Genomic DNA, 26,591 nt, shown 5'->3' with positions numbered 1-26,591 from the left:
AAAGATATCTTAGCACCAGGTGGCAGTGTTGTTAATTCTTTTGGTACCAGCCAATCAGAGATGAGCCTTAGTTCTTTGGAACAAAATTTCTCATTTTAAAATATATTTATTTCTAGATAAAAAACTTTTCATCATAATATTAAGAATCTTATTTTGGATTACGTTCTAAACAAACTTTCAATGCAGACATGAATATGAAAATTAGTTCTATTTTAGAATAAAGAAGTGTGTGTGTGTGGTAGTGTGAGGCTGCAGGAGGGACACATCATCATGGATAAGATTACAAGCTATGAAAGAACCTTGACAAACCAATTAATAAATTAATTTATCAAATTAAGTGATAAAACTGAAATGAACTGCACCCACTGTATGTGTTTTAATTGACAGTATGAACCTCCCAAAGTGTAGCAAGTGATAGTTATTTGATTAAATCCTCTCCAAATCCTTCATTAGTTAAAATGAAATAATGAAAACATCTAGGCACTATATTTCATTCAAAATATGATCACAAAAGGTTTATAGGGAGTAAATTCCAAATGTGACTCACCCAATGAGCAAAATATTTTTCTATATTTATCTGAATATTTCAAATTACTGTTTTCAACTACTGCTACAACTAATAAGTGATTATTAGATTTCACCAGGAAGTTACAGTTAATTGTTCACTGTAAATTTCTTTCAGTGTTAAACTTACATGGAATTAAAATTTCTTCCATTAACCCCTTAGCATTTAAACCAGCCATATCCAGCCCGATTATTCTACCCATTTTATGTTCAGACTGGCCATATCTAGCATCTCACACCTACCCTGCAATATCATTCTAAAAATAAACATCTTCAAAGTCTCTAAGTTACAAAATAATTGATTGATTTTTAAAAATGTGAATTGATAAGCTTTGTTTCACAGAATAAGCTGAATGCTAATGGGTTAATGATTTTTCATTTTCTCCCCCTTTTTTTTTTAATACAAATTGGAGGATATTTTAAATCCTTTTTAATAATGATTGCTTGGGTTCTTTTTCAGCACCTTCACCAAAAATTGATTCTCTTAAATGGTTCAATAAGAAAAGATGTAAGTAACAGCCTTTTTGTTTTTATCCCTTAAATTTTTGCTTTCATATACTCTTTTACTCTTTTACTTGTTTCAGTCATTTGACTGTAGCCATGCTGGAGCACCGCCTTTAGTCGAGCAAATCGACCCCAGGAATTATTCTTTGTAAGCCTAGTACTTATTCTATCGGTCTCTTTTGCCGAACCGCTAAGTTACGGGAACGTAAACACACCAGCATCGGTTGTCAAGCGATGTTGGGGGGACAAAAACAGTCACACAAACATACACACACACATATATATATATATATATACACATATATACTCCGGGCTTCTTTCAGTTTCCGTTTACCAAATTCACTCACAAGGCTTTGGTCAGCCCGAGGTTATAGTAGAAGACACTTGCCCAAGATGCCACACAGTGGGACTGAACCCAGAACCATGTGGTTGGTAAAACATCCTTTTTCCAAACTTGTTTGATCGCAAACCTAATCAGAGGTTCAAGTTGTGGAGAAAATAGAAAAACGACATGGCAAATTTGGAGCAAAATAGTTGCATTGGATAGAATTTAGTTTGATTTTGTAATTAGTCTTTAATTGTGGATGTTTTTGGAATTCTTGGTAAGGACAACAAATTCTCTGTGTTGTCCTACTGATAGTGTCTTACAAAATACTAAGCTTTACAGCAGTGATTCCCAACCATTTATCAGCTATGGACACCCTTTGATTCATATTTTACTTGGACGGACCCTCGTAACCATTCGATGTTTAAAAATATCTTATGTTTTTATCATTAAATATTATTAGGAATTGTATAAAAAAGAGTTATTAAAATATTTTGTGTATTGTAGAAGTATAACCAATTTATTGTACATAAATTTTGATAGCAAAATCTTATAAGGACCCACAAAGGTCATAGAGACCTTAGGATCCTAGTTGGGAACCACTACTTTACAGCTTGAGTGAGAATGAGAAAATTAAATGCAGAGCTTCTCGAGTCATATACCAGCTAGCTAAAAGTAGGTTTAAAATTGCCAGCAAAATTCATATTAGAATTTAGCAAATATTCTTTTATTCTTTTACTTGTTTCAGTCATTTTGACTGTCGCCATGTCTGGAACACCGCCTTTTTAGTTGAAGAAATTAACCCCTGGACTTATTTTTTGTAAGCCTGGTACTTATTCTATTGGTCTCTTTTGCTGAACCACTAAGTTACAAGGATGTAAACACACCAACATTGGTTGTCAAGCAAAAGGGAGACACACACACACACACACATATATATGTAGTTGAGGTGTGTTTTGTTAAGAATGTATTAGAGTACAAATAGTTTGTTCACCTTTTAGAATTCCCAAATAGCCGGTCTTTCAGTTTCCATCTACCAGATTCACTCACAGGACTTTGGTCAGCCCGAGGCTATATAGTAGAAGACACTTGCCCAAGGTGCCATGCAGTGGGACTGAACCCTGAACCATGTGATTGGGAAGCAAGCTTCTCACCACACAGCCACGCTTATGCTTAGGTATACTTCTAAATATCTTTATTTTCACCTCACTCTTTGAGTACATTTGATTACAGTCTTGTATCATTGCTCCAAACAACTTTTCTATACTGATATGTGATCCATTTGAAAATTAGACGCACTCTTGTGAGCTTTAACTCTTTTCTTACCATTTTTCTACACTGTCTTTAATTTTGAAAATAATGACGAATTTAGTAAAATACTTTGTAATTATTAAACTGGTGTTTGGAACCTGAATTAATATGAAATTTTGATGGAAGGTTTTAATTTAGAACTCTTGAAATCAAAAAGTATCACAGCACCAGTGGTGGTCACAAGCAGGTTGGTTTCAAAAGGATTAAGAAAAGGATTAAATATATATTATACATGGTTAGCATGAGAAAAGGATTAAATATATATTATACATGGTTAGCATGACAGACTAAGATGAAGGTAAGTAGCAAAGGACACAAGAGTCTAAAAGTAACTCAGAAGCAAATTTGCTTTGCTATAGCAAGTCAGTAGGCAGGAAATTGGTAGGATTCCTGGTAGATTGATATGAAACTTGATTTTTGAAAATGCTCTAGATGCAATGGAACAGTTAGTAGCAGGCATAATGAGTTGAAGATCAGGAACTGTTTAGACAGCTTGCTATAATTTTAAAAAAAAGAAAAGAAAAAAAAACTTTGCTAAACAAATCAACAAGTAAGCCTCCAAATGGTTGCTAGACCTGCTAGAAATAGCAGCCAAATCTCACTCAGATCACACATATGATCTTGAAAAGTATAGTTCTGTCGGATAATGTATTCCTGGGTATTCTTAAAATGATAGGATTGTTCAGGTTGGAATGTCTCTGATCACAAGTTTGTTTGATTTTGGCTGATCTGGGGTTAAACAACAACAATTAGTACTTGAAATGGATCTGTGAAAATATTGTGATTAGTGTTAAAGGATGGGAGATGCTCAGAGACCAGTTAACTATGTTGGTTATAAAGAGTTTCTTCCTTGATATAGAAAAGCAAATTGAAACTGGTTCAGTATAACACTGGAGAGCAGAGAGTGTTCAAGAGATCATCAAATGGATAGGAATGATTTCAGAATATATATTGGATATGCAATATTATGTGTGTAAGATAATAGCAGAAAACGGTTGGCAGCAGAGACTAACTAAGATAGTGTGGTAAGTATAAGGTTTTAAAGCTTTCACCAGCAATAATGTTGAATCCAGAAACACAGGCTAACAAAGGTATTGGATTGCCAGGCTTAACCCTTTTAATAATAATAATGATAATGAAATTATTGTATAAAGTGCACATAAAGCATATGCAGTAATGTACAAATGTCTGGAAAGTGAACAGTGTATGAGTTAGATACATGTTTGCGTGTGTATGGAGGGGAGAAAATCAGGTGTAGTGTTGGCGAATCTCAGGAAGCATGGAAGTTTTGAAGGATGCAGTGCTCCGACAACTAACAACTGATGCTGGCAGTTTGTTCCATACAACTCTTAGCGTGAAAAAGTGTTTCCGAAAGTCATGGGAACTGTGATGTTTTCTGACTTTGTAAACATGTCCACGGGTGTTAGACAGGTGGAGTTTGAAAAGGTGCTCAGAGTTATTGTTAGTAAGATGGTTAATAATTTTATGGGCGTCTGCCAAGTCAGCTGCCAGATGTCGGAGTTTCAATGTATCCATACCCAGGGAAGTAAGGCATTCAGAATATGGCAAATGCCTGATGGAGGGTATTCTCCTGGTTGCACGTCACTGAACGGTTTCCAGATGATTAATATCCTGGGCAAGATAGGGGTTCCAGACCGGAGACGCAAATTCCAGGTGAGGCTGCACCATAGCTACAAACCTGCCTGAGACAATTCTTGTTCAGTGAGACAAACTCTGTTACAAAGTGATTAAAATTAAAACCTTCCATCAAAATCACATGTTTATTTATGTTCCAGAACTTTATTTAATAATGACAAATATTTTGTGGAATTTTTCACTTTCAAAATCAATTGAAACAAAGTTTGGTATTTCAACAAATATAACAAAAGGAGTAATAAAGAAATGGCAGATCAGTTCGACGAGAGAACTGCTGCTTGAATTAAAGAGAAGTAGCACTGTTATTCTAATTAGTTTATAAAAGAGTAAAGTAGGGTACCTATTGATATGTAATGAGTGTTTCTCCTTACTGCATAATAGTTAGCTTTTCACAGCTTTCATCACCATCATTTTTATGTTGATTTTTACCATCCCAGTATGAGCTGTGTGAGACTTATTGACGCTGTATTCTATAGCAAGATTCTGTCACCAACCCTTGTTTTTCAAATAAGGTACTCTTTTCACTGGTTTTCACACATGCAAACCAACAAAACTGCTAAGGTAAGGAACACATTACTTATAGAAGATGTAAATAAACATCACTGTTACTCCAACGGTTTCAATGTGAAAACAAAGGAGCACACTCACATTTGTGCCACTCAAGCTCACTCTCATTTACTAAATTTCACTCACAAAACATTGGTTCGCCTAAGGCTGGAGTAGAAGACATTAACCCAAGGTGCCACACGGCAAGATGGAACCTGAACCTTGAAGTTGTGAAGTGAGTTATTAAAAGTTCGATATCTTTTAAGTACTCTAGCCAATGTAGGCAGCAACTTGATTTTTCGCATCTAAAAGTAATTTAAATAATGTGTGGTGTTACATGTGGTGTTATGCGCTGTGATGAGCTATGTGTTGTTGGTGGAGAGGGATCGCAGATGAAGCAAACGGAAGTGAAGACAGACCGGAAGGGCCAGACCGGAAGGGCCAGACCGGAAGGGCCAGACCGGAAGGGCCAGACCGGAAGGGCCGGCGGAAATCGGCCACATGCGAATGCGTGGACAGCGAGCACGTGTGGTCAGTTCGAACATAGACGGCGTGTGTAGAAGACGTGGTTTGATCTGGAGTGATTGTTTACCCCGCCACGGTCGACAAGGTAAGGTCGCAGTATTTCATTCTCCCTTTTGCTTCTTGTCTTTTTCCTCCATCGCACCACATAATGTAACAATTCCTTTTTTACATATTCTTGTTTGATACAGACCTGTTTTCCTGCACTGTAATGGAGGAGGAACTATCATGTCCTGTTTGTCTGGAGCTCTTTGCTGATCCTTTACTGTTGCCTTGTTCACACAGCATATGCAAAAAATGTTTGCAAGATTTAGTAGCATCTGACGGCGAAATTGGACGAGAAGGTAAGAGAAATATTTTCATAGTTCATTTTGGTCTATTATTGATTGAATTATTCTTTACATGTGGCACCATAGTTATTTTATTTGGGAGGAATTTTATTAAGCAGGCTGCAATGCCAAGGAAACACATTTGTATATGTAAACTAAACTGGGTAGATTTCTATAATAGTGTCATAGAATTGATTAAATATCTGCTCCCTTGGATTGGATTGTCCATTTCCAGCCCATTTCAGGATAAGGGCCCTCAGCATATTCTCTTCACCAACCACAGTCCATGTGAAGGCCATGAATTTGAGCTCGAGATCATACTGGTTTGATGAGTTTACTCAGCCACACTGGCTTGACACAGCTTGGCAGAGGGCTGCAGTTTTTATACCCACAGCCAGGAGTAGTTATGTTGATTACATAAATCCCAGTCCTCAACTGGTACGTATTTTATCAACCCCGAAAGGATGAAAAGCAAAGTCAACTTCAGTGATATTTGAACATAGGATGTAAAGATGGATGAAATACTAAGCATTTTGTCCAGCATGCTAACACTTTTGTCAGCGCTCTTTATTTGGATTCATCTGTCAGCAACTTTCAGTTAAGCTGTTGAGGTGACTGTCACCAGAGCATTGGATTGTATGCATTGCAGATTTCATTCAGCTGTCAGTGTTCTGAGCTGAATATCTGTTGAGGTCAACTTTGTTTTATATTTTTTAGGTCAACAATTAAAGTACAAGTGACACTGGAAGAAATCACCTCTGTTCTGATCTGGAGATAGATGGCTCCACCAGGTTTAAAATACCCAAGACCTATTACATGTCATGACTCCATCAGAAATTGAGGTACCAAAACAAGGGAACTTGCATTGAACATGGTGATGAATGCACCATATATCTCATTACTGAATTTCATCTTTTAATAGCTGAGTGTGGAGAAAGGGGAAGTGCTTATGGCCTTCACAGGCCCTCAGAGTAGTGAGATTGATGCCATTAATGCTCCATTTGTATCTTTGTAAGTCAACATTTGCAGGAAAGAAATGAGGGAGGAGTTGCAGAATGTCAGTGTTCTGGAAAGAAGGACTGAGTGTAGTGATTAGTGCAAGGTCTAGGGGTTGGACAAAACAAGAATGATGGGAGGAATGGAAAGAGTGGAAAAGAAATGCTTTAGTGGAGCTGAGATGAGCCTAATCAGTGACAAAGAGCAGAGTTCTGTTATAGTAGTAGTAGTAGTAGAAAAAAGTAGAGAAAGAAAACAGTGCATTCATGGGCAAGAGGGTGGAATGTACCTGTGAGTAACTTAATATGAATCCATTGCCTGGGCCTCTTCTAGATATGATCTTGGATGTTTGTGTGTGCTGTCCCCAAAACAAAATGACAAGATTTGAAAGAAAGATCATTGATTCAATAGGCAAGCAATAATATAGATTATGTAATTGACAAACCGTTTATTAGATTATAAATCTAATTTCAAACTTCAACATTCTGTCTTCTAGTTTTTCTGTGATAAATATTTGAGTTGCTTAGTTTTATTTATTTATTTATTTTTAGTCTAATCCTGTCATAATGATATTGTAATGTTATTTTCCATCATTTCATACAACAAATATTCCAGATATCCTTAAAGTAAATATTTCATCCTTTGGCCTTTGACCTAAATTCCATAACTACTGGTGTGTCTTGATGTATTAACATGGTGAAATTAAGCTTTTACTCCCTGTGTGTGTGGGGGGGGGGGGGCGTGTGTGCGCGCGCGCATGCGTACATGTGGGAAGTTTTGATTTTATCACTTTTTATGTAACCGTAGTGATTGTTTCATGTGTGACTCATGCTATCAGAAACAAAAGCAAGCATGATTACAATTAAATTCTCCTGGACACTATAATATTGTAACAATAGATATAGGAGTACTGTGTATGCTTGAGAGAGCAGCAGCCTTTCAAAATATCTATCTCCACATGAAATAGCTTACTGATATCAAAATGTATGTATTTCCGGGGGGGGGGGGGGGGGGCTTAAATTTCCACAGTAACACAAAGCTGTACTTTGTACTTAATCACATATTTTTTTCTCCCCTTACTTACAGAGACTCGCTGTCCAACCTGTCGAAATCCCTTGCTTTTATCAGAAAATAACATTGATACATTACCACGAAATTTGGCTTTGGAAAACATAGTAATTCGGTTTCAAGAAATCTGTAGCAATTCTTTGATGAAAAGCAAAAGCCATAATTTATCTTCAAAATCACAATTTCTTTTAAATAAAGAAGATCTGAATGTTCCAGGAATTTCGGAAGAATCTAAAGAATTTTGCGAATTATGTGAAGGTAAATTTTGTGCCAAGGCTGAATGGTTTTGTCAACAATGTACAGTGCTTTATTGTCAGGATTGTTTAGACAAATTTCATCCCCGCAGGGGATCACTGAGTCACCACCGGATTTGTAAAGCTCTTAAAAGTACAATTGAAAACAAGCCAATATTTTGTGGTGACCATAAGTCTGAAATGACCAGTGTTTTTTGTGATTCTTGTAAGACTTTGGCATGTCCTCTCTGTGTTTGTGATGGCATTGGCAAACATGCTGGACATATGATACTCACTAAAGATGTAGCTTCAGAACAAATAAAGGTAAGTGTTTAATAAAATTTCAACAGGAAATGTGAGAAATAAAATTCTTTGTAGCCTTAGCAGTGATCAGCAAGATGAATGTTTTGTTTTAGATACATCTTCTTAAAGTCTATTTCTGTTGTCTAATTTCAGAAATCCTTCTTTTCAATGATGATCTATTGTTTCTATTGTAATATAATGCAAAAAGAACAATCTCTAGTAGCAGCTGAAAACTGTACAGGTTAAAGAGCTTTCTATGTATCCTACTTGGCGTACACCATTCACAAGCATGAAGTTACTGCAGTTTTCATTTGAGATAAAATCTCTTGTGGATATACTGTGGTTAAGAACATAGCATATATACATATGTATATTGTGAGATGGAAGATCATTTTGGCTGTTATTAGCAAGAATATCAGATGTGGCAAGTCTTCCAGTAGTGTAGTTAATGTGTCTACTGAGTCTGCATCCTCTCACTTTACACAAGCTTATACAGCAGACCCAGAAGTGCTCCTCTCATGCTCCCCACCCCAAGCTATTCTTTTATTCTTTTATTTGTTTTGGTCATTTGTCTACCAGACAGATGGCAGAGCATTGTGGAAAATGAAGGAGAGTATATTTTAGATGAAAAAAGAACTGTGTTTATCTTAATTTTGAAAAATAAAAGATGTATAAAAAAACGCATCATTTATGGGATGACCCGATATATATATACAGGGGTTGGACAAAATAATGGAAACAACTAGCATCATTGCATCATAATTTTGAAATATCTATAAACCCATTAAAAGCTTGTTTATTTTTATGTTTTTTGATTTATTTATTATTAGTGTTGCTTAATGTTTTGCTAAAATTGCTGTTTCTTTTCAGATATCATCAGAAAAAGGTAATTAAAATTCATTAAAATGACAGATCTATCAGACTTTCAAAGAGGTCAAATTGTTGGTGCTTGTATGGCAGGCACTAGTGTAATGAAAACAGCCAAAATGTTTGGTGTATCAAGTAGTACTGTCTTGAAAGAAATGACAGCCTTTGAGAAAGAGGGGAAAAACCTCTTCATTGAAACAAAACTCTGGAAGAAAACAAAATCTTTCAGATAGGGACCATCAGACTCTTACTCAAATTGTTAGAAAAGATCACACAAATACAGTTCCCAAAATTACTGCAAAACTTAATGACCCCTTCAAGAACCCAGTTTCCACAAAAACTTTTTGCCAGGAGCTGCACAAAGCCAGTCTTCATGGGAGGGCTGCAATCAGAAAACTACTACTTTCAAAAACAAACGTTGCAAAGCATTTAGAGTGGAGTAAAAACCTACAGAATTGGTCCCTAGAGCAGTGGAAGAATGTTATTTTCTCGGATGAGGCATCCTTTACCTTATTTCTAACCACTGGCTGAGTATATGTGTGAAGACAGCCAAAAGAAGCATTTGACCCAGGTTGTCTTCTTCCAACTGCTAAACGTAGATGAGGATCTGTGATGACTGGGTGAGTGGGGGGGGGGGGGAGCTATATCTTGGAAATCCGCCAGCCCAATAGTTTTCCTTCATGGCAGAATTAACAGTCAAGACTATTTAAGCATTTTATCTGATCAAATTCATCCTGTGGTTGCGGAACTCTTTCCGAAGGGAAATGCAATCTTTTAGTATGATAATACAAGTTGTCACTGAATAGCATGAGGAATATTCTAGTGAAGTTGAACATCTTATCTGGCCACCACAGTCCCCAGATCTCGCGTTAGGAAAGGCATCCAGCTGTAGAAACTCTGCCAAATTTAGATTGGAGCCTGGTGTTGCCATCCGGTTTCACCAGTCCTCAGTCAAGTCGTCCAACCCATGCTAGCATGGAAAGCGGACGTTAAACGATGATGATAATGATGATGGTGCATTTTAGAAAAACAAGTAAGGAGTCTATATTCTCCACCATCATCACTACACGAACTGTAGACTGTTTTAGTTGAAGAACGGACAAAAATTTCTTTGGAAACAACTGAAACTTTGTATGAGTCCATACCTCATAGAATTGAAGCTGTAATTACTGCCAAAGGTGGTCCTACCCCATGTTAAAATAAATTTGTTTGAAATTTTAAGGTGTTTCTATTATTTTGTCCAATCCCTGTATATGTGTATATATTTTTTGCAAATGTTTCAGTACGACAGCTGTAAATTCAAGGAAAAATAAACGCCTGTAGATATTTCTGTTACATCTTACGAAAAATCTATAAAAGCTATTGAAAAATAATTAATGACATGGTTTATCTTTTTTTTAATTGTTGTTATGCATGGGGCCTATACTGCGCATGGGGTGGGCTGTTATGTTATGCATGGGGTTATACCATCCATGGGGTGGGCTGTTACATCTTGCAGGCTTTATCAGTTAACTAATGATTTCTTGTCTCTTGCTTTTGCTTTTTGCTTGCTTTCTTTTTTTTTTATGCTCTCTTTTTGCTGTTGCCAAGAGGAAGTAATACAGATGTAAGTCCTTTTACTCTGCTTAGACAATCTGGCACATATTAATGCCACATTACTTCCATTGTACAGATCAATTTTACTTGTGAAAGGATGGATGCCCTTAATTTAACAATATAAACTGAAACACTCACTTGTTTGCATATAAAAGGGGAGATTGATTTTTTTTAAATTGTTTTTTTTTTTTTCAATCTTCAATATATTTTGATGAAATTAAAATAATTTATAAAAGTTTATCAATTTTATCATTCATTATCTAGGAGTTTGTTCAGAAAACAAAAGGACATTTAGATAAGATACTCAGGGAAATTTTGGCCCAAACCTCAAAATTGGAAGAGACGAAAGATGAAATTAAGGTATGATTCTAAACTTGTAATGATTGGTATTATTAGTCTTGCTGTTTTAGTGGCGTTTCATCTGTCTTTACATTCTGAGTTCAAATTCCACCTAGGTCACCTTTGCCTTTCTTCTTTTCGGGGTCAATAAAATAAGTACCAGTTGAGCAGTGGGGTCAATATAATTGACTTCCACCCTCTCCCAGACTTGCTGGCTTTATGCCAAAATATGAAACCTATATTAGTCTTGTTATCATTGGTTGTACTTGAGGCCCAGAGCAGTTCATCACCATGGGCATATGGCGTAGTGGTTAAGAGCAGGGGCTACCAACCCCAAGATTCCAAGTTCGATTCCAGGCAGTGACCTTAATAATAATAATAATAATAATATTAAAAAAATACCTTAGGAATGAGAACCCAGGTTCAAAATTTCCCCAAGACACCTGAAGAAGGCTGGAGGGTATATCAACCGAAACATTGTGTTAACAACAAACAAGGTGAGGACAAATATCCGTCAAATATAAACAATGTAAATAATGTACATAATTCCTCATCTCTTAAATATAGAACTGTACCTTTTTAATCCATCCTCAACACTTAATACTTTGTGAAGAAAAGTAGTTGGAGTGAAACTCAGCAACATATTACTGAAACTAAAACTGTGGCTCACCAATATGCTTTATTGTTTGTTTTCTGCTTTTTCTATGACCAGTTTGACTCTTCCTTCCATGCCGATACAATTATTTCATTTGGTAGACATTGTATGGTAAACTTATCAGCATGTGATTTTTAGTAAATGCTCTTTAGCCTTGCTATAAAAAGGTAGAGATTATGAGTAAACCACAGGATATTCCCTCAGTTACCAGAAACCGTTTAATCCAACTAATGTTTAATTTTTGTTAATGAGGCTGTGTGTTTACTAATAAACAATTGCTTATAAGTTTGCTTTATCTTGGTGCTTTTATTAATTCATGTTGCCAGAGCTTGCAGTGTTATGCAAATTAGACAAACCAATTTAGTTCCCCTGGATGTGTAAAGAATATAAATAGTTGTATGCTATTCCTCTCTGTGACCAAGAATAAGTAACCAATTGCTGACTGTCTCAATAAAAGTTGAAACTAGCTAAAATCACCTCTCTGTGAAGAAGTGGACTGTTGTTAAACCACAAAAGAACCTCTTTCACAATAAAACTGAGTAATACATACTTCTAAGTTCATCTTACATTCCAACTTATCCTAATACCGTATAGTGCTTCTATTATTTCATTGTACCATTCCTTTCTGTTGAAGGCACATGACCTAATGGTTAGGGTGGTCAGCTCATAATCAGTGTTGTGGGTTCAATTCCTAGACTTGGCAGCACAATTTCCTTGAGCAAGGCACTTCACTTCATGTTTATCTAATCTGCTCAAATCAAAGTTTAGTACTGTAGATTCTTGTGATTTTGAAAGGTTTAATATTTTGTCTTTTTCACTTTTGACTATTAACAAGATCATGTATATTTATTTCAGAGAGGGAGCTTATGCTGTAAACCAGGTTTGAAGGAATTTATTCCACATTACACTATTCGGGTGGTCAGCTCATAATCATAGTATTGTGGGTTCAATTCCTAGACTTGACCGCATAGTTTCTTTGAGCAAGGTACTTCTTTATGTTTCTCTAATCAGTCTAGGTTTTGATTATGGGAGACTTTTGAGCTAATTACTGTGTGCTAATAATCAAACAAAAATTTTTTTAAAAACTTGTGTAGTCCATTGCTGCTGTAGCTGGTAAAGGACCAAGTGACTGGTCTTAATGATGAGAGTTAGGACGTTGGATTTTTGGTTAGTAAGATGTATCCTGTCCAGTATATATCTTTTTTTCTTTATTACCCCCGCCTTAGCGAAGGCAGAAGTATTGTTTTCAGTTGTGTTTGTTTGTTTGTTTGTCTGTGAACAAGATATCTCAAGAATCACTGGATGGATTCAGATGTAACTTTCAGGGATGTTTGGCTTCATGACTGGCACAAACTAATTAGATTTGGGGATCAATCCGGTACCAAACAAGGATTCTAGATTATTTTTCCATTTTTTTTTTTTTACTTAATTTTTGAGAGTGGTCAGGTTCATTTTTACTATTTTCATTTGTAAGAGCAGTCGAGTTTATTTCAGATATTCTCATTTTAAAAAAACCATCTCTGGCTAATCATTGAGGGAATTGGTGTTACTTTGGTGGAGGTTTGTGCTCTCTGAGTACCCTTGTTTCTTATTTGTTTCAGTCATTAGACTACGGCCATGCTGGGGCACTGCCTTGAAGAACTTTTAGTCAAATGAATCAATCTTGGTACTTATCCTGTTGGTTTCTTTTGCTGAACTTCTAAGTTACAGGGATATAAACACACCAACACCTGTTGTCAAGCATTGGTGGGAGACATATACAGACCCAAAGACACACACGCACACACATATGACCAGCCTTTTTCAGTTTCCATCTACCAAATCCACTCACAAGACTCTAGTTGGCCTGAGGCTATAGCAGAAGACACTTGCCCAAGTTGCCACACAGTGGGACTGAACCTGGAACCATGTGGTTGCAAAGCAAATTTCTTGCCACACCTGCACCTGTGAACACAAAACCACACCCTAGATAATTTATCAGGTCATTATTTTGCTTTGTTTTTAATTCCGCTCTCATTTCTAACGAACCTATTCATTAGTTCTGAATGAGGCAGTTAGATGCAGCTGTTTAGACACTGATGGTTTGGCATGGATGAGTGGACTTTTGGCTTGTTTTGGCAAAGGAGGCAAACACATATACATGTGCACATGCAGAGATATGCAGAGTGTGTGTGTGTGAGAGAGAGAGACATTACACAAACATACAAACATAAATCGATGCTTACACATATTAACAGTGAATAGGGGAGAGAGAGAGAGGGATTAAAACAGCTGTCAGATAAGTTAGTGTCAAATCAGTAGTACCAAACAGGTGGCACCAAAATGGTTGTGCTGAAACATTTCATACTCTCATTAGTTTGTTTAGTCCACATTACCCCATATGGAGCACAGGGCCGGTTTCCTAATTTCTCTGGCATATATATTCGCCTCTGGATGGGATGCTGGTCTGTTGCAAGATTATTCATTTTTATCAGTCGAGTGGACTGGAGCAACAGGAAATGAAGTGTTTTGCTTAAGAACACAATGCATCATCCAGTCCAGGAATTGAAACCACAATCCTACGATCATGAGTTCAATACCCTAACCACTAAGTCAAGCACCTCCACACCCTCATTGGTTTATTCATTTATTATATCTGTCTTATCGTTAAGATTATGGTTGGTTTATTTAAATTGATTTCCTTTTTTTCTTTTTTCTTTTAGCATTTGCATGATGAGGCATCAAAAAGGGTTTCGGAACAGTATCAACACATACTTAATGATATTATTGCTGTACTCAGTCAGCAGAAGGGAGCTCATCTCAATAACCTCAATGAAATAAAATCAAAAGCTATAGCATCACTTGAATTACATTTAAATAATAGCACGAAGAGGACAAGGTCAATAGATGAAATGGTTGAGGGTTGTAAAAGAATAGCAAATGAACAAAGTCAAAGAGAATTATTAGAACAAGCATCTGACATTTTCACACTTCAGGCTCAAGAAATGGAACTGACAAATGAGTAAGTCTGCTGTAAATTTATTGATTTTTTTTGTTTTAGTAACTATTGGGTTGGTGCATAATTATTGTGACATTTTTTCAACAAATTTTATCCAACAAAAACAATAACATGTAACAAAAACATCTTTAAATGATTATTACGGAGCATATTCACTATCTACTACAATTACTGCTTCTCATTTGCTTGGCAGACGGTCAGACCATCATTTAAAGATGTTTTTGTTAAATATTGTTATTGTTTTTGTTGAACAAAATTTGTTGGAAAAAAGCTGCAATAATTATATACCAATCCAATATTTTAGTTAATATATAGTTTAAGACTCGGTTACAAAACCCACCCTCACAAAAAACAGCCTACTAGGTGTATTCATTTTCTATATGTTTTTTTTACACCTTGTAGACTTTTTTTTTTTTTTTTTTTTTTTTTTTTTTGTGACTGGGTGCTGAACTAGATCCTGAAAGTTAGGAGGGGAAAAATTTGGATCGTGTGAACTTTCCTACAGTCTTCTCCCCACCCTTTCAGAAAACATTTTCCCCACAAATTTCTTTGATTGTAATTTATGTTGCTTGAAAGTTGTTTCTGTGAAATTTCATTAATATATATCCATTTATGAGGGAAAAATTGGATCTTGTGAATTTTCCGACAATCCTCTCCCCATCTCTTCGGAAAACATTTTCATCAGAATTTTCTTTATAATCATAATCTGTGCCATTTGAAAGGTTTTCCTATAAAATTTCATTAATATATATCCATTTTCCTGAAAGTTACGAGGGAAAAATCAGATCTTGTGAATTTTCTGAAAGTTTGTGCAAAATCATGTCTGGCCATGGGGAAAAATATCTATCTTGGAAACAGTTGAGGGTTGATAGCAGGATGGACATCCAGCCATAGAAAGTCTGCCTCTTTAAACTTTGACCCATGCAAACATGGAAAAGTGGACATTAAAATGATGGTGATGACATCTGTTCCAAAATGAGTCTTCTAAAGAAATTATTGTCATTATTAGGTTGAAACAGATGGAATCTTTTTACCAGGAGCTTATCATTGAAAAGTCTGCTCAGCAATGCCTCCGATCTGTTGTAACTCGCTTTCGAAAAACAACCTTTGATGATTTGAAAATTTTTCTTGGTATGTATATTTCAAAATGGTTATTTTAAAATCTTCATTTATTTATTTTTTTAATTACACCCTGGCAGCTAGGTAATTCTGAGGAATTTTTGCCTTTAGAATAAGCTATTGTAGAATAAGCTATTGTAGAATAAGCTATTGTAGAATAAGCTATTGTAGAATAAGCTATTGTAGAATAAGCTATTGTAGAATAAGCTATTGTAGAATAAGCTATTGTTCTTGTAAAGGCAGTAAGCTGGCAAAGCCATTAGCACATTGAATAAAATGCTTAACGGCACTCTTGTGGGTTTTATGTTCTGAGCTCAAATTATGCCGAGGTCAACTTTGCCTTTCAACCTATCAGGGTTGACAAAATAAGTACCAGCCAGGTACTGGGTTCAAAGTTATCAACTTACCCCTCCCCTCAAAATCTGCTAGCCCTGTGCCAAAATTTGAAACTAATATTTGTTCTTGTCATCATGTGCCTCTAATCTCTTTACAGAATCATGTCTTGAGTACTTTCTGTAGGACAGCATGTTTAAACAGCTGTGAAACCATTTAAAATTACAAGAAAAAATGCTAGCAAGAGAAATAATATTCTTCAGATTATAAACCTGGAAAAGTACAGGACAAGTTGTTACTCTTGGAAAAGTAAAGGACAAGTTATTACCTTGTGAGTGAATTTGGTAGACGGAAACTGGAAGAAGCCTGTTATATATGCTGGTGGCATGCAATAAGCACCATTCATATGTGGGTCACTGCCAGTGCCATCTGACTGGCTCCCCAAGCTGGTGGCATGTAAAAAAGCACCATTCAAATGTGGTCAATGCTAGCCGCTGACCCCCCCTGCCCCAACTGGCTCCTGTGCCAGTGGCACATAAAAAGCACCATCCAAACATGGCAGATGCCAGTGCCGCCTGACTGGCTCCCATGTCAGTGGCACGTAAAAAGCACCTACTACACTCTCAGAGTGGTTGGCGTTAGGAAGGGCATCCAGCTGTAGAAACAGTGCCAGATTAGATTGGAGCCTGGTGCAGCCTCCTGGCTTGGCAGTCCCTAGTCAAACTGTCCAACCCATGCCAGCATGGAAAACGGACATTAAACACTGTTGATTTTGTCCCCACTGCCATCACTTGACAACCGATGTTGGTGTGCTTATGCCCCTGTGACTTAGCGGTTTGGCAAAAGAGACTGATAGAATAAGTACTAGGCTTACAAAAGAATAATTCCTGGGGTCGATTTGTTCAATTAAGGCAGTGCTCCACCATGGCCCACAGTCAAATAACTGAAACAAGTAAAAGAATAAAACCATTAATATTTACAGAAATCTGTTCTCCTTGGAGATATTTTTATCTGCATATTTATAAACTTAAAAGAATTTATTTGGCTAAAGGTATCTAAAAGAAAAGTTTGGCATTGCAGTAATGCTAATTGTAGCATTACTTTTCAAGACCTGTTGATATCAGTTTTGTTTTTGAAAGAGAATCTACTTCAGTTCAATTGAATTGTTTAAGATATCGTGGCTGACAGTTGCATCAAATTTCTGTTAATAGCATTTGTAGATGAACATTAGCTGAATGGTTATTGTATCTTAGCGATACTGATAGCCTTAAATATATAGTCTTCTATTAGTCTATTTTAGAATGAAAAAGTAATATGTTACGTAACTGGATGTAGCATTCTTTGAGTAATTCTCCTTACATTTTAAGAACAGTAAAGCAGTCATACACACACACATACACACACACACACACACACACATACATTCTCTCTCTCATGCATGCATGCACATATACTCATACACATTATTCATATATCTATATAATAGTCATATTCATTCACATATAGTCACACATATGCACACACATTCATTCATATATACTCACACACACTCACACGTTCATACACATGTAGCTGATTCTAATTATTTTTGCATTTTTTCAGATGATGATAAAAGCAAATGTGACCATATTGTACCTATGATGCAGGCGTCACCAACCCCAAGCAAACTAAGTGGTGTTCGAGTGCAGAATAAATGTCTAATGACATGGGGATTTAATTCTACAACATTCACTGCAGAAGCGCTAAATGGTAATGCATTTTGGTCAGTAAACTTGGAATGTAATTCTTCTCATACGGGTGATTTTGTGTCAAACTACGTATTTGGAGTTGGAATAGCATCTGAACGCTTATGTTACAAAGACCAAGTTGGATTTCATGAGAAGTCCATTGGCATAATTTGTAGCTCTGGCTCTTTCCAATTCTGTAAGAATGGAGCCTCAGAGTTTCTCATGGCATTACAAAAACCTCCACTAACAATTACAATTTTTGTACGTTTTGATTATGAAAACCTGATTGTCTTTGGATACAAATTAGCTAATAGCAGCTGGGATAATATTTTGTCAGGGAAAAAGCTTATAAAAGATCTTTCAACTGCTGAAAATCTTTATCCTGTATTTACGGTTAGTCAAAAAGTGAAGATGACTTTTTCTAGAAATGTTTGACCATTGATATTTTTAATATATATTTAATCTCTTATTTTGTTTATGATATTTGTTATAAACTGCTGGTTTTATATCTTACACACACACAAACATAAAATTTTTAAGTCATCAATAAATAACCGTTTCTTATGCGTCATATATTTTAATGTGTAAAGAATATCTGCATTGTGTAAGGCGGCGAGCTGGTAGAAAAGTTAGCATGTGAGGCAAAATGCTTAGCGGTATTTTGTCTGTCTTTATGTTCTAGGTTCAAATTCCGCCGAAGTTGACTTTGCCTTTCATCCTTTCAGAGTCGATAAATTAAGTACCAGTTGCATACTGGGGTCAATCTAATCGACTGGGCCTCTCCCCAAAAATTTTGGGCTTTGTGCCTAGTATAGAAAAGAATATCTGCATTGTTTACAACATTAATTAAAACGGCCATTAATTATTATTTCTTAGTCTCAAAGTCAAGATAACTTCTTGCCTCAAAAAAGTCATGGCCATTGCTTCCTCACCTGGCTGTCAAAGAAAAGAAGAAGAAAAAAAAAAACAGATTTCTGAATATCACCTGCATCCTTGCTAATCTGAGAGGACTGATTCAGATCATGGATGCTGCTTCACCAACATAGAGTGAATGTCCACACGTCTCTCTAATTTGTTTGTTTGGATTTTGCAAGTCAGTATAAAATCCCAAATTAGGTTGACCAATGTTCCATAATCTGTAATATTCTTTATTAAGCTGTGTAAACAGTTTTCTTTGACTTCTCTCCACTGACTACCAGTAGTGATATATATATATATATATGATGATATATATATATAATATATATATATATATATATATATGATACAGAAATAAATTTATTTCTCAAACGAGTGATAATGCTATAGCTAGCGTGATCAGGATAAATTATCCATTTATTGCAGAAAAATACGTTACCGGTCAGCCCTAGCCAGTAACGTATTTTTCTGCATTATATGGATAATTTATCCTGATCACGCTATTTATAGCATTATCACTCGTTTGAGAAATAAATTTATTTCTGTATCTTACAATACATCTCAACGCTTCTAAAAAAAAAACAAAACCTTTGTTTAGTTTCATATATATATATATATATATATATATATATATATATATATATATATATATATATATATATGTATGTATATATGATGATTATAATATATATCAATATATATATGATGATGTATATATATGATATATATATATATAATTATGTGATTGACCAGACTATCAGTTGTTGTTATACATTGCTGGTCACAATGCGCTTTACATCCTTTTAGTTTTCAAATGCTGCCACCCCACTTAACAAAACTTCAATAGTCAAATCTTTTGAATAAAATCCGGCCAAGAGAGGAAACCTACACAGTGCTATATTTTAAATATTGAGGACAATTTTAGTAAAAAGCAGATTATATCTTACCCCCTTAATATCCCAAATATCCTGTACCCCAGTGTAACAATGGTGAGCAGGCCAACCTTCCCCCTGATCAGAAGGCTTTTCTGTCACATGGCTACTCATTTACAACTGAGTGGACTGGTGCAACATGAAATTAAGTGTTTTGCTCAGGAACACAATGTGCAGTTGGTCTAGGAATCAAAACCATGACCTCATGATCCTGAGTATAACACACCCAACCACTAGGCCACGTTTCTACGCACGCACGTGTGTGTGTGTGTGTGTGTGTGTGTGTGTGTATATATATATATATATGTGTAATGGTTCCATTCCTACTTCACATTGGAGTGGATAACAGTAGAAAGGTTATCTAGCTCTCTTTCCTTTCGAAACCAAAGAAAAAATATGGTCAAAAAATAAAATCATCTCTTGAGCTGAATGAAACCAGAATAAACACAAGTTAATTATATCAAAAACTACATGTTTTTATTTTTATATGAACAACAGTTTTAATGGTTGTAGTTTTCTAATGGGTCAGTCAGTGGTTTGTTGCATTTACAATGGTCAAAGTGTCAAGAGAATCTGATAGATAGAAAGTATACCATAAATTATTTTCAGTGTCACTGCTATACATACTGACACTCTCTCAGTTATGACAATAAGGGTTCCAGTTGATCTGATCAAAGGAACAGTCTGCTTGTGAAATTGATGTGAAAGTGGCTGAGTACTCCATAGACACGTGTAACCTCAACATAGTTCTCAGAGAGATTCAGTGTGACACACAATGTAACAAAGCTGGCCCTTTGAATTACAAGTAGAACTCATCTTTGCTAGCTGAGTGGACTGGAACAATGAGGAACAAAGTGTCTTGCTCAAGAACACAATGCACAACCAAGAATCAAACTCACGACCTTAGGATCGTGAGCTGAATGCCCTAACCACTAAGCCACGTGCCTTCATACTATACATACATGTTATATATATATATATATATATATATATATGTGTATATATATATATATATATATATATATATATATATATATATAAAGAGCATTGTGGAAAATGAAAGGAGTATATTTTAGATTAAAAAGAAACTTTGTTTATCTTAATTTTGAAAAATAAAAGAAGTATTTAAAAAAAATGCATTATTTATGGGATGACCTTCTATATAGTGCATGCTTGCACCATACTACCTGACAAACTATGCTTTTGCACAGTTTTCAATATCAAGACATTGATCAACTCGATGCTTTAGTAGAAGTCATCAAATCCAGACAAATGTAGTTGTAAAACAAACTTTTGAACCACACATTTGTGCTTGTACCTACATTCCATGTTTTAAGCTTATTGAAACACCTGTGAGAGATAGCTAAACAATATCCTACAAAGAAACATGATAGATGCAGGGATATCTGTTTGAAATGTTTTTCCAAATGATAGGAAATAAGATATTAATTAAAATATATTTCAATATTTGTGGTCAAACGAGTGCAAAGAATTGGTTGAATATCAGACAAAACAATGCACAGTATCTAGTTTTGAGCTCAAACCCTGCTGCCAATGATATTATTGTGTGGTCTTTTTGTGTTTGCAAAATAAATACCAATGAGATATTGAGGTCAATATAATCAACTATATCCATCCCAGAAAATTTGTGGCTGTGCGATTGTTTGAAATCAAATTTTCCTGGTCAGTTGATGTAAATATTCCAATGGATGGAAAATATAGAAATGAGACTATGTGATAATTTGAAATGTAGAACCTTCAACTTTGATTATAAATTTAAACTAACAATTATAATCATGGCATATTTGGTTCCATTACTAAATCTTTATGCAGTATACTTGAGAGGTGGTTTTTCGAGGAACAGCAATGATAAACTTGGAATTCAACTGCATTGTTGATTGCACCTAATTGGCTATAGTTGACATCAAAAGCATTCCAGCCATGAACGTCCAATTTATTTATTGTATAACAAGGACTGCATTGGTGAATGTGTCCTTGCATTTTTTTTTTAATGGTGGTAGGGTGTGAGTTGAATATTTGATCAAGTGACTGCATAGAGGTACGTATGAATGATATAAATTTTATTTGTAAAGTTTGGTATGTGACGGAAGCTGTTTTATTGTGTAGCTGTTGCTTCATGTGCAGATGATTGTGACTGTGTACATTAAATACTTGTCCAGATTTTTGTAATGTTTAATTCTAATAAAGCAAAATCTAAAAATTATTTGACAACTATTTACAAAAATTTTAATAAAATTGTACGTATATTTAAATAACTCCTATTTTGTTGCTTTTTTATTTTTAGAAAAAGTACAAGTATAAATTCATTTGACACCTCACCCACAATATTATCTTCACAGTCTGCTCATTTAAGAAATAAATTTTCTTCTGTGCAGCCCATCTACAAATAGATAATCATCAAATGAAATGCAAACAAGAATATGAAAAGAAATTAATATGAACAATAAGATAACCCTTTAGTATTCAGACTACTCTGTCACATGTATTGCTTATTTATTCACATTGTTTTAAATTAATCATGCATTAACAAATAACTTTGAAATCTCAATGGTCTGATTCCCTTATTTTTAGAATGATGTTGTAAGATGGGTGTGAGAGGCTAGATCTAGCCAGGTAAAATATTTGGGTTTAATTAAATGTTAAAGGGTTAATCATCCTCTTTTAAAGTTACTTTTCTCCTGGGTTGATCAGTTCAATATGAACAGATGAGCCAGAGGGTCACACCAATGTCAGATGTCTGGTATAGCATTGTTTCTACACCTGAGTGCCCTTCATAGTGTCAGCAACTTCACATAGTCTTCTGGGTACCTTTTCATATGACCAACACTGGTGAGGTCACCAAGTATTTACAAGACAAGGCCCTCAACTGAGTTGGGTATAGTTTTGGTCTCAAATTTTGGCACAAGGCCAGGAATTCTGGGGGAATGGGTAAGTCAATTGCATTGACTCCAGTAATCCACTGGTACGTATTTATCAACCTTGAAAGGATGAAAGACAAAATCAACCTAAGCGGAATTTGAACTCAGATCGCAAAAACAAATTAAAGGCTGCTAAGCGTTTTACCTGGCATGGCTACAATTCTGCCAGGTCACTGCTCTTGTTGGGGATAGTATTGAGGGGTATGAAAGAGGGACAGGAACAGGTATCTTGCAGAAAGGGTGAATTCATGGTTTCTCCATCTGGAATGAGTGAGATGCAAGGTCAAGGTAGAAGGAGAATGAGAAAAAGAATAGAATAAAAGAAAAAGGTTGGTGGGTATGTAAGTGTGCTTGAACGAATGTTTGTATGAATTGTATTTTCATTTAAGTAAACATTTTTATGAATGCAATATCGCTTCTTTTCAAAGAGAAGTAAGACCACCAAGAATTTGAGTTTTATAGGCACAGGCATGGTCTTTGACTATAATAGACTGTGCTATTTTGGTTTGTTTTCGATATTTTATTAAGAATTATTGTGCTTTACATACTTAAGCTTATTCAGCTTCCTACTCTGCAGTGCTTGGTCTCCCATCTGTCATATGGCCGCATTAAATGCAACACAAGTTTTTGATAAATAATTTTTAAAAAAATGTTTGTCTTATACGCCGGCAGATCCGGTGTTTAGTATAGAAATATTTTACTGAGTTAACAAGGGACGCAACACTAAATAAGAAATTATAAAATTCAGTTACTTCCCTTGAAACTCGTTCATTAAATCTTTATGAACCTACGTTTTACGATAGTAGTAGTCAAATTTCTTGCCACCGTTATATATATATGCATGCTAGCATATATTATTATCATTTAACATCTGCATTCCAGGGTGACATGGTTTGGATGGGTCAACATGATCCAACTAACCAGAGGGATGCATCAAGCTCCATTGTCTGGATTGGCAAGGCTTCTATGGTTGGATCCCCTTCTTAACACTAATCACTTAACAGTGCACTGAGCATTTTTTGTGATAAATTTACCATCATTTAGCGTCCGTTGTCCATACCGGTATGGGTTGGATGGTTTGACTGGGGCTGGTAAGCTGGAAGGCTGCATCAGACTCCAGTCAGATTTGGCATGGTTTTCTACAGCTGGATGCCCTTCCTAATGCTATCACTCTAAGAGTGTAATGGGTGCTTTTACGTACCATTTGTGCGACACCAGTATCTGCGAAGGGTCTTCTCAAGCATGACATAATGCCAAAGATTTCAGTCATTGCTTCATATACACACAAATATACGTGAGTGGGTGCTGAAAAGTTCCTGGCTTTGGGTAAAGGAATTACAGGAAGATTAGTTAACGACTTGCAGACGGATTTTGTACTGACAGTTTGTGTTGTGTACCAGTATTAGGGTGTTCAGTAACTATATAACTTTTCATACAAGGAATTTTACGGTGTATTTACAGATTTTTCTCAGTGTGGTATATTTGAAAACACTGCTGCACAGAATGAGACATTGCATTGCTTACACACACTGTTTTGATGTGGTCAGTACCATCTCCTGTCTGCAAGGAGTTATGATTTTTTCAACATATTCCTCTCACAGATCCACACACTTATTGCAGCAGTCCTTAAGTTTTTCTAAACCCTGTAAGAGAAATTGGAAGGTTGAGCCTCCATACAGGCTTTCATGATACCTTTAAGCCAGGAACTTTTCAACACTCCATTATATATCATCATCGTTTAACGTCCGCTTTCCATGCTAGCATGGGTTGGACGATTTGACTGAGGACTGGTGCAACCGGATGGCTACACCAGGCTCCAATCTAATTTGGCAGAATTTCTACAGCTGGATGCCCTTCCTAACGCCAACCACTCAGAGAGTGTAGTGGGTGCTTTTACGTGCATGCCCCCGGCCCATCAGGAATCACTGCAGAGATGCTCAAAATATCTGGCAGTGTTGGCTATAGCCTAGTCACCCGTATTACGAACCAGGTGATACACGAAGGAGTCATACCCAATGACTGGTGTAGCAGCATCATAGTCAACTGCTACAAAGGTAAAGGTGACACTTTAGATACAAATAATTACAGAGGCATCAAGCTGTTAGATCAGGTTATGAAAGTTACAGAGGGTCATAGCCCAACTAATTAGGGAGCGAATCAATTTAGATGAGATGCAGTTTGGGTTCGTGCCAGGTAAAAGCACTACTGATGCCTTATTTCTAGTGAGACAGCTGCAGGAGAAATACCTAGCTAAGGATAAACCTCTGTACCTGGCTTTCGTTGACATGGAGAAAGCCTTTGACAGGGTCCCCCGATCCCTTATCTGGTGGTCAATGAGGAAACTTGGGATAGAAGAATGGTTAGTGAGAGCTGTGCGAGCCATGTACAGAGATGCTGCCAGTAAGGTGAGGGTTGGAAATGAGTACAGCAATGAATTCCGGGTAGAGGTAGGGGTCCACCAAGGTTCCGTCCTCAGCCCCCTCTTATTTATCATAGTCCTCCAGGCAATCACAGAGGAGTTCAAGACAGGTTGCCCCTGGGAGCTCCTCTATGCTGATGACCTTGCCCTAATTGCGGAGTCACTATCAGAACTAGAGGAGAAGTTTCAGGTGTGGAAGCAAGGTCTAGAATTGAAGGGCCTTAAAGTCAACCTAGCTAAAACCAAAATCCTAATAAGTAGGAAGGTAGATAAAACACAAACCCCTTCAGGTAGATGGCCCTGCTCAGTATGTAGAAAAGGAGTAGGTAGTAACTCTATAAGATGTACCCGGTGCAAGCTATGGACACATAAGAGGTGCAGCAACATCAAAGGCAGGTTAACTAGCAAGTTAGTTTTTGTTTGTGGCAGATGTTCAGGTGCAATAAAGACTGTAAACAAACAGGAAACAACTTCTATCTCATTCCAGGGTGAAAAACTAGAGGTAGTCGATAGCTTCCGCTATCTGGGCGACCAAGTTAGTAGTGGGGGTGGGTGCGCTGAAAGTGTAGCTGCTAGAATAAGAATAGCCTGGGCAAAGTTTAGAGAGCTCTTACCCCTGCTGGCGACAAAGGGACTCTCACTCAGAGTAAAAGGCAGACTGTATGACGCATGCGTATGAACAGCCGTGAAACATGGGCTGTAACTGCTGAGGACATACGTAAGCTCACAAGGAATGAAGCCAGTATGCTCCATTGGATGTGTAATGTCAATGTGAATACCCGTCAGAGTGTAAGTATCTTGAGAGAAAAGCTGAACATTAGAAGCATCAGTTGTGGTGTGCAAGAGAGACGATTGCACTGGTATGGACATGTGGTGAGAATGGATGAGGATAGCTGTGTGAAAAAGTGCCACACCCTAACAGTTGAGGGAACCCGTGGAAGAGGTAGGCCCAAGAAGACCTGGGCTGAGGTGGTGAGGCAAGACCTTCGTACATTGGGCCTCACCGAGGCGATGACTACTGACCGAGACCTTTGGAAATGTGCTGTGCATGAGAAGACCCGGCAAGCCAAGTAAGATCGTTGCCAGTGCCCCTGGACTGGCTCTTGTGCGGGTGGCACATGAGATGCACCATTTTGAGCGTGGCCGTTGCCAGTACCGCCTGACTGGCTCCCGTAGGATTTTCGAGTGAGATCGTTGCCAGTGCCCCTGGACTGGCTTGTGCGGGTGGCACATAAAAAAAACCATTTCGAGCGTGGCCGTTTTCGTGCGGGTGACACGTAAAAGCACCCACTACACTCTCTGAGTGGTTGGCGTTAGGAAGGGCATCCAGCTGTAGAAACTCTGCCAAATTAGACTGGAGCCTGGTGTTGCCATCCGGTTTCACCAGTCCTC

General features: G+C 36.7%; 1 protein-coding gene across 3 annotated transcripts in view; it reads left to right on the top strand.

Moving 5' to 3' along the window:
* The window catches only part of LOC106869479 (E3 ubiquitin-protein ligase MID2), a 38,306-nt gene extending 19,588 nt beyond the window's left edge, over nt 1–18,718 (top strand). For all 3 annotated transcript variants that reach the window (XM_014915235.3, XM_014915233.3, XM_052968648.2), the window contains exons 2-8: nt 1,025–1,072; nt 5,620–5,772; nt 7,840–8,378; nt 11,085–11,180; nt 14,517–14,815; nt 15,822–15,943; nt 17,867–18,718. In XM_014915235.3, coding sequence (XP_014770721.2) covers nt 5,640–5,772; nt 7,840–8,378; nt 11,085–11,180; nt 14,517–14,815; nt 15,822–15,943; nt 17,867–18,426 — 1,749 coding nt within the window. In that variant the 5' untranslated portion in view covers nt 1,025–1,072; nt 5,620–5,639 and the 3' untranslated portion in view covers nt 18,427–18,718. The remainder of the gene's footprint in view (nt 1–1,024; nt 1,073–5,619; nt 5,773–7,839; nt 8,379–11,084; nt 11,181–14,516; nt 14,816–15,821; nt 15,944–17,866) is intronic.
* The last annotated feature ends 7,873 nt before the right edge of the window (nt 18,719–26,591 follow it).

The sequence above is a fragment of the Octopus bimaculoides genome, chromosome 6, assembly GCF_046866305.1.
Source record: "Octopus bimaculoides isolate indiv1 chromosome 6, ASM4686630v1, whole genome shotgun sequence".
Taxonomy (NCBI): Eukaryota; Metazoa; Mollusca; class Cephalopoda; order Octopoda; family Octopodidae; genus Octopus; species Octopus bimaculoides.
Note: the sequence above shows the minus strand (reverse complement) of the source record. Positions and strands in the feature narration are given on the sequence as shown.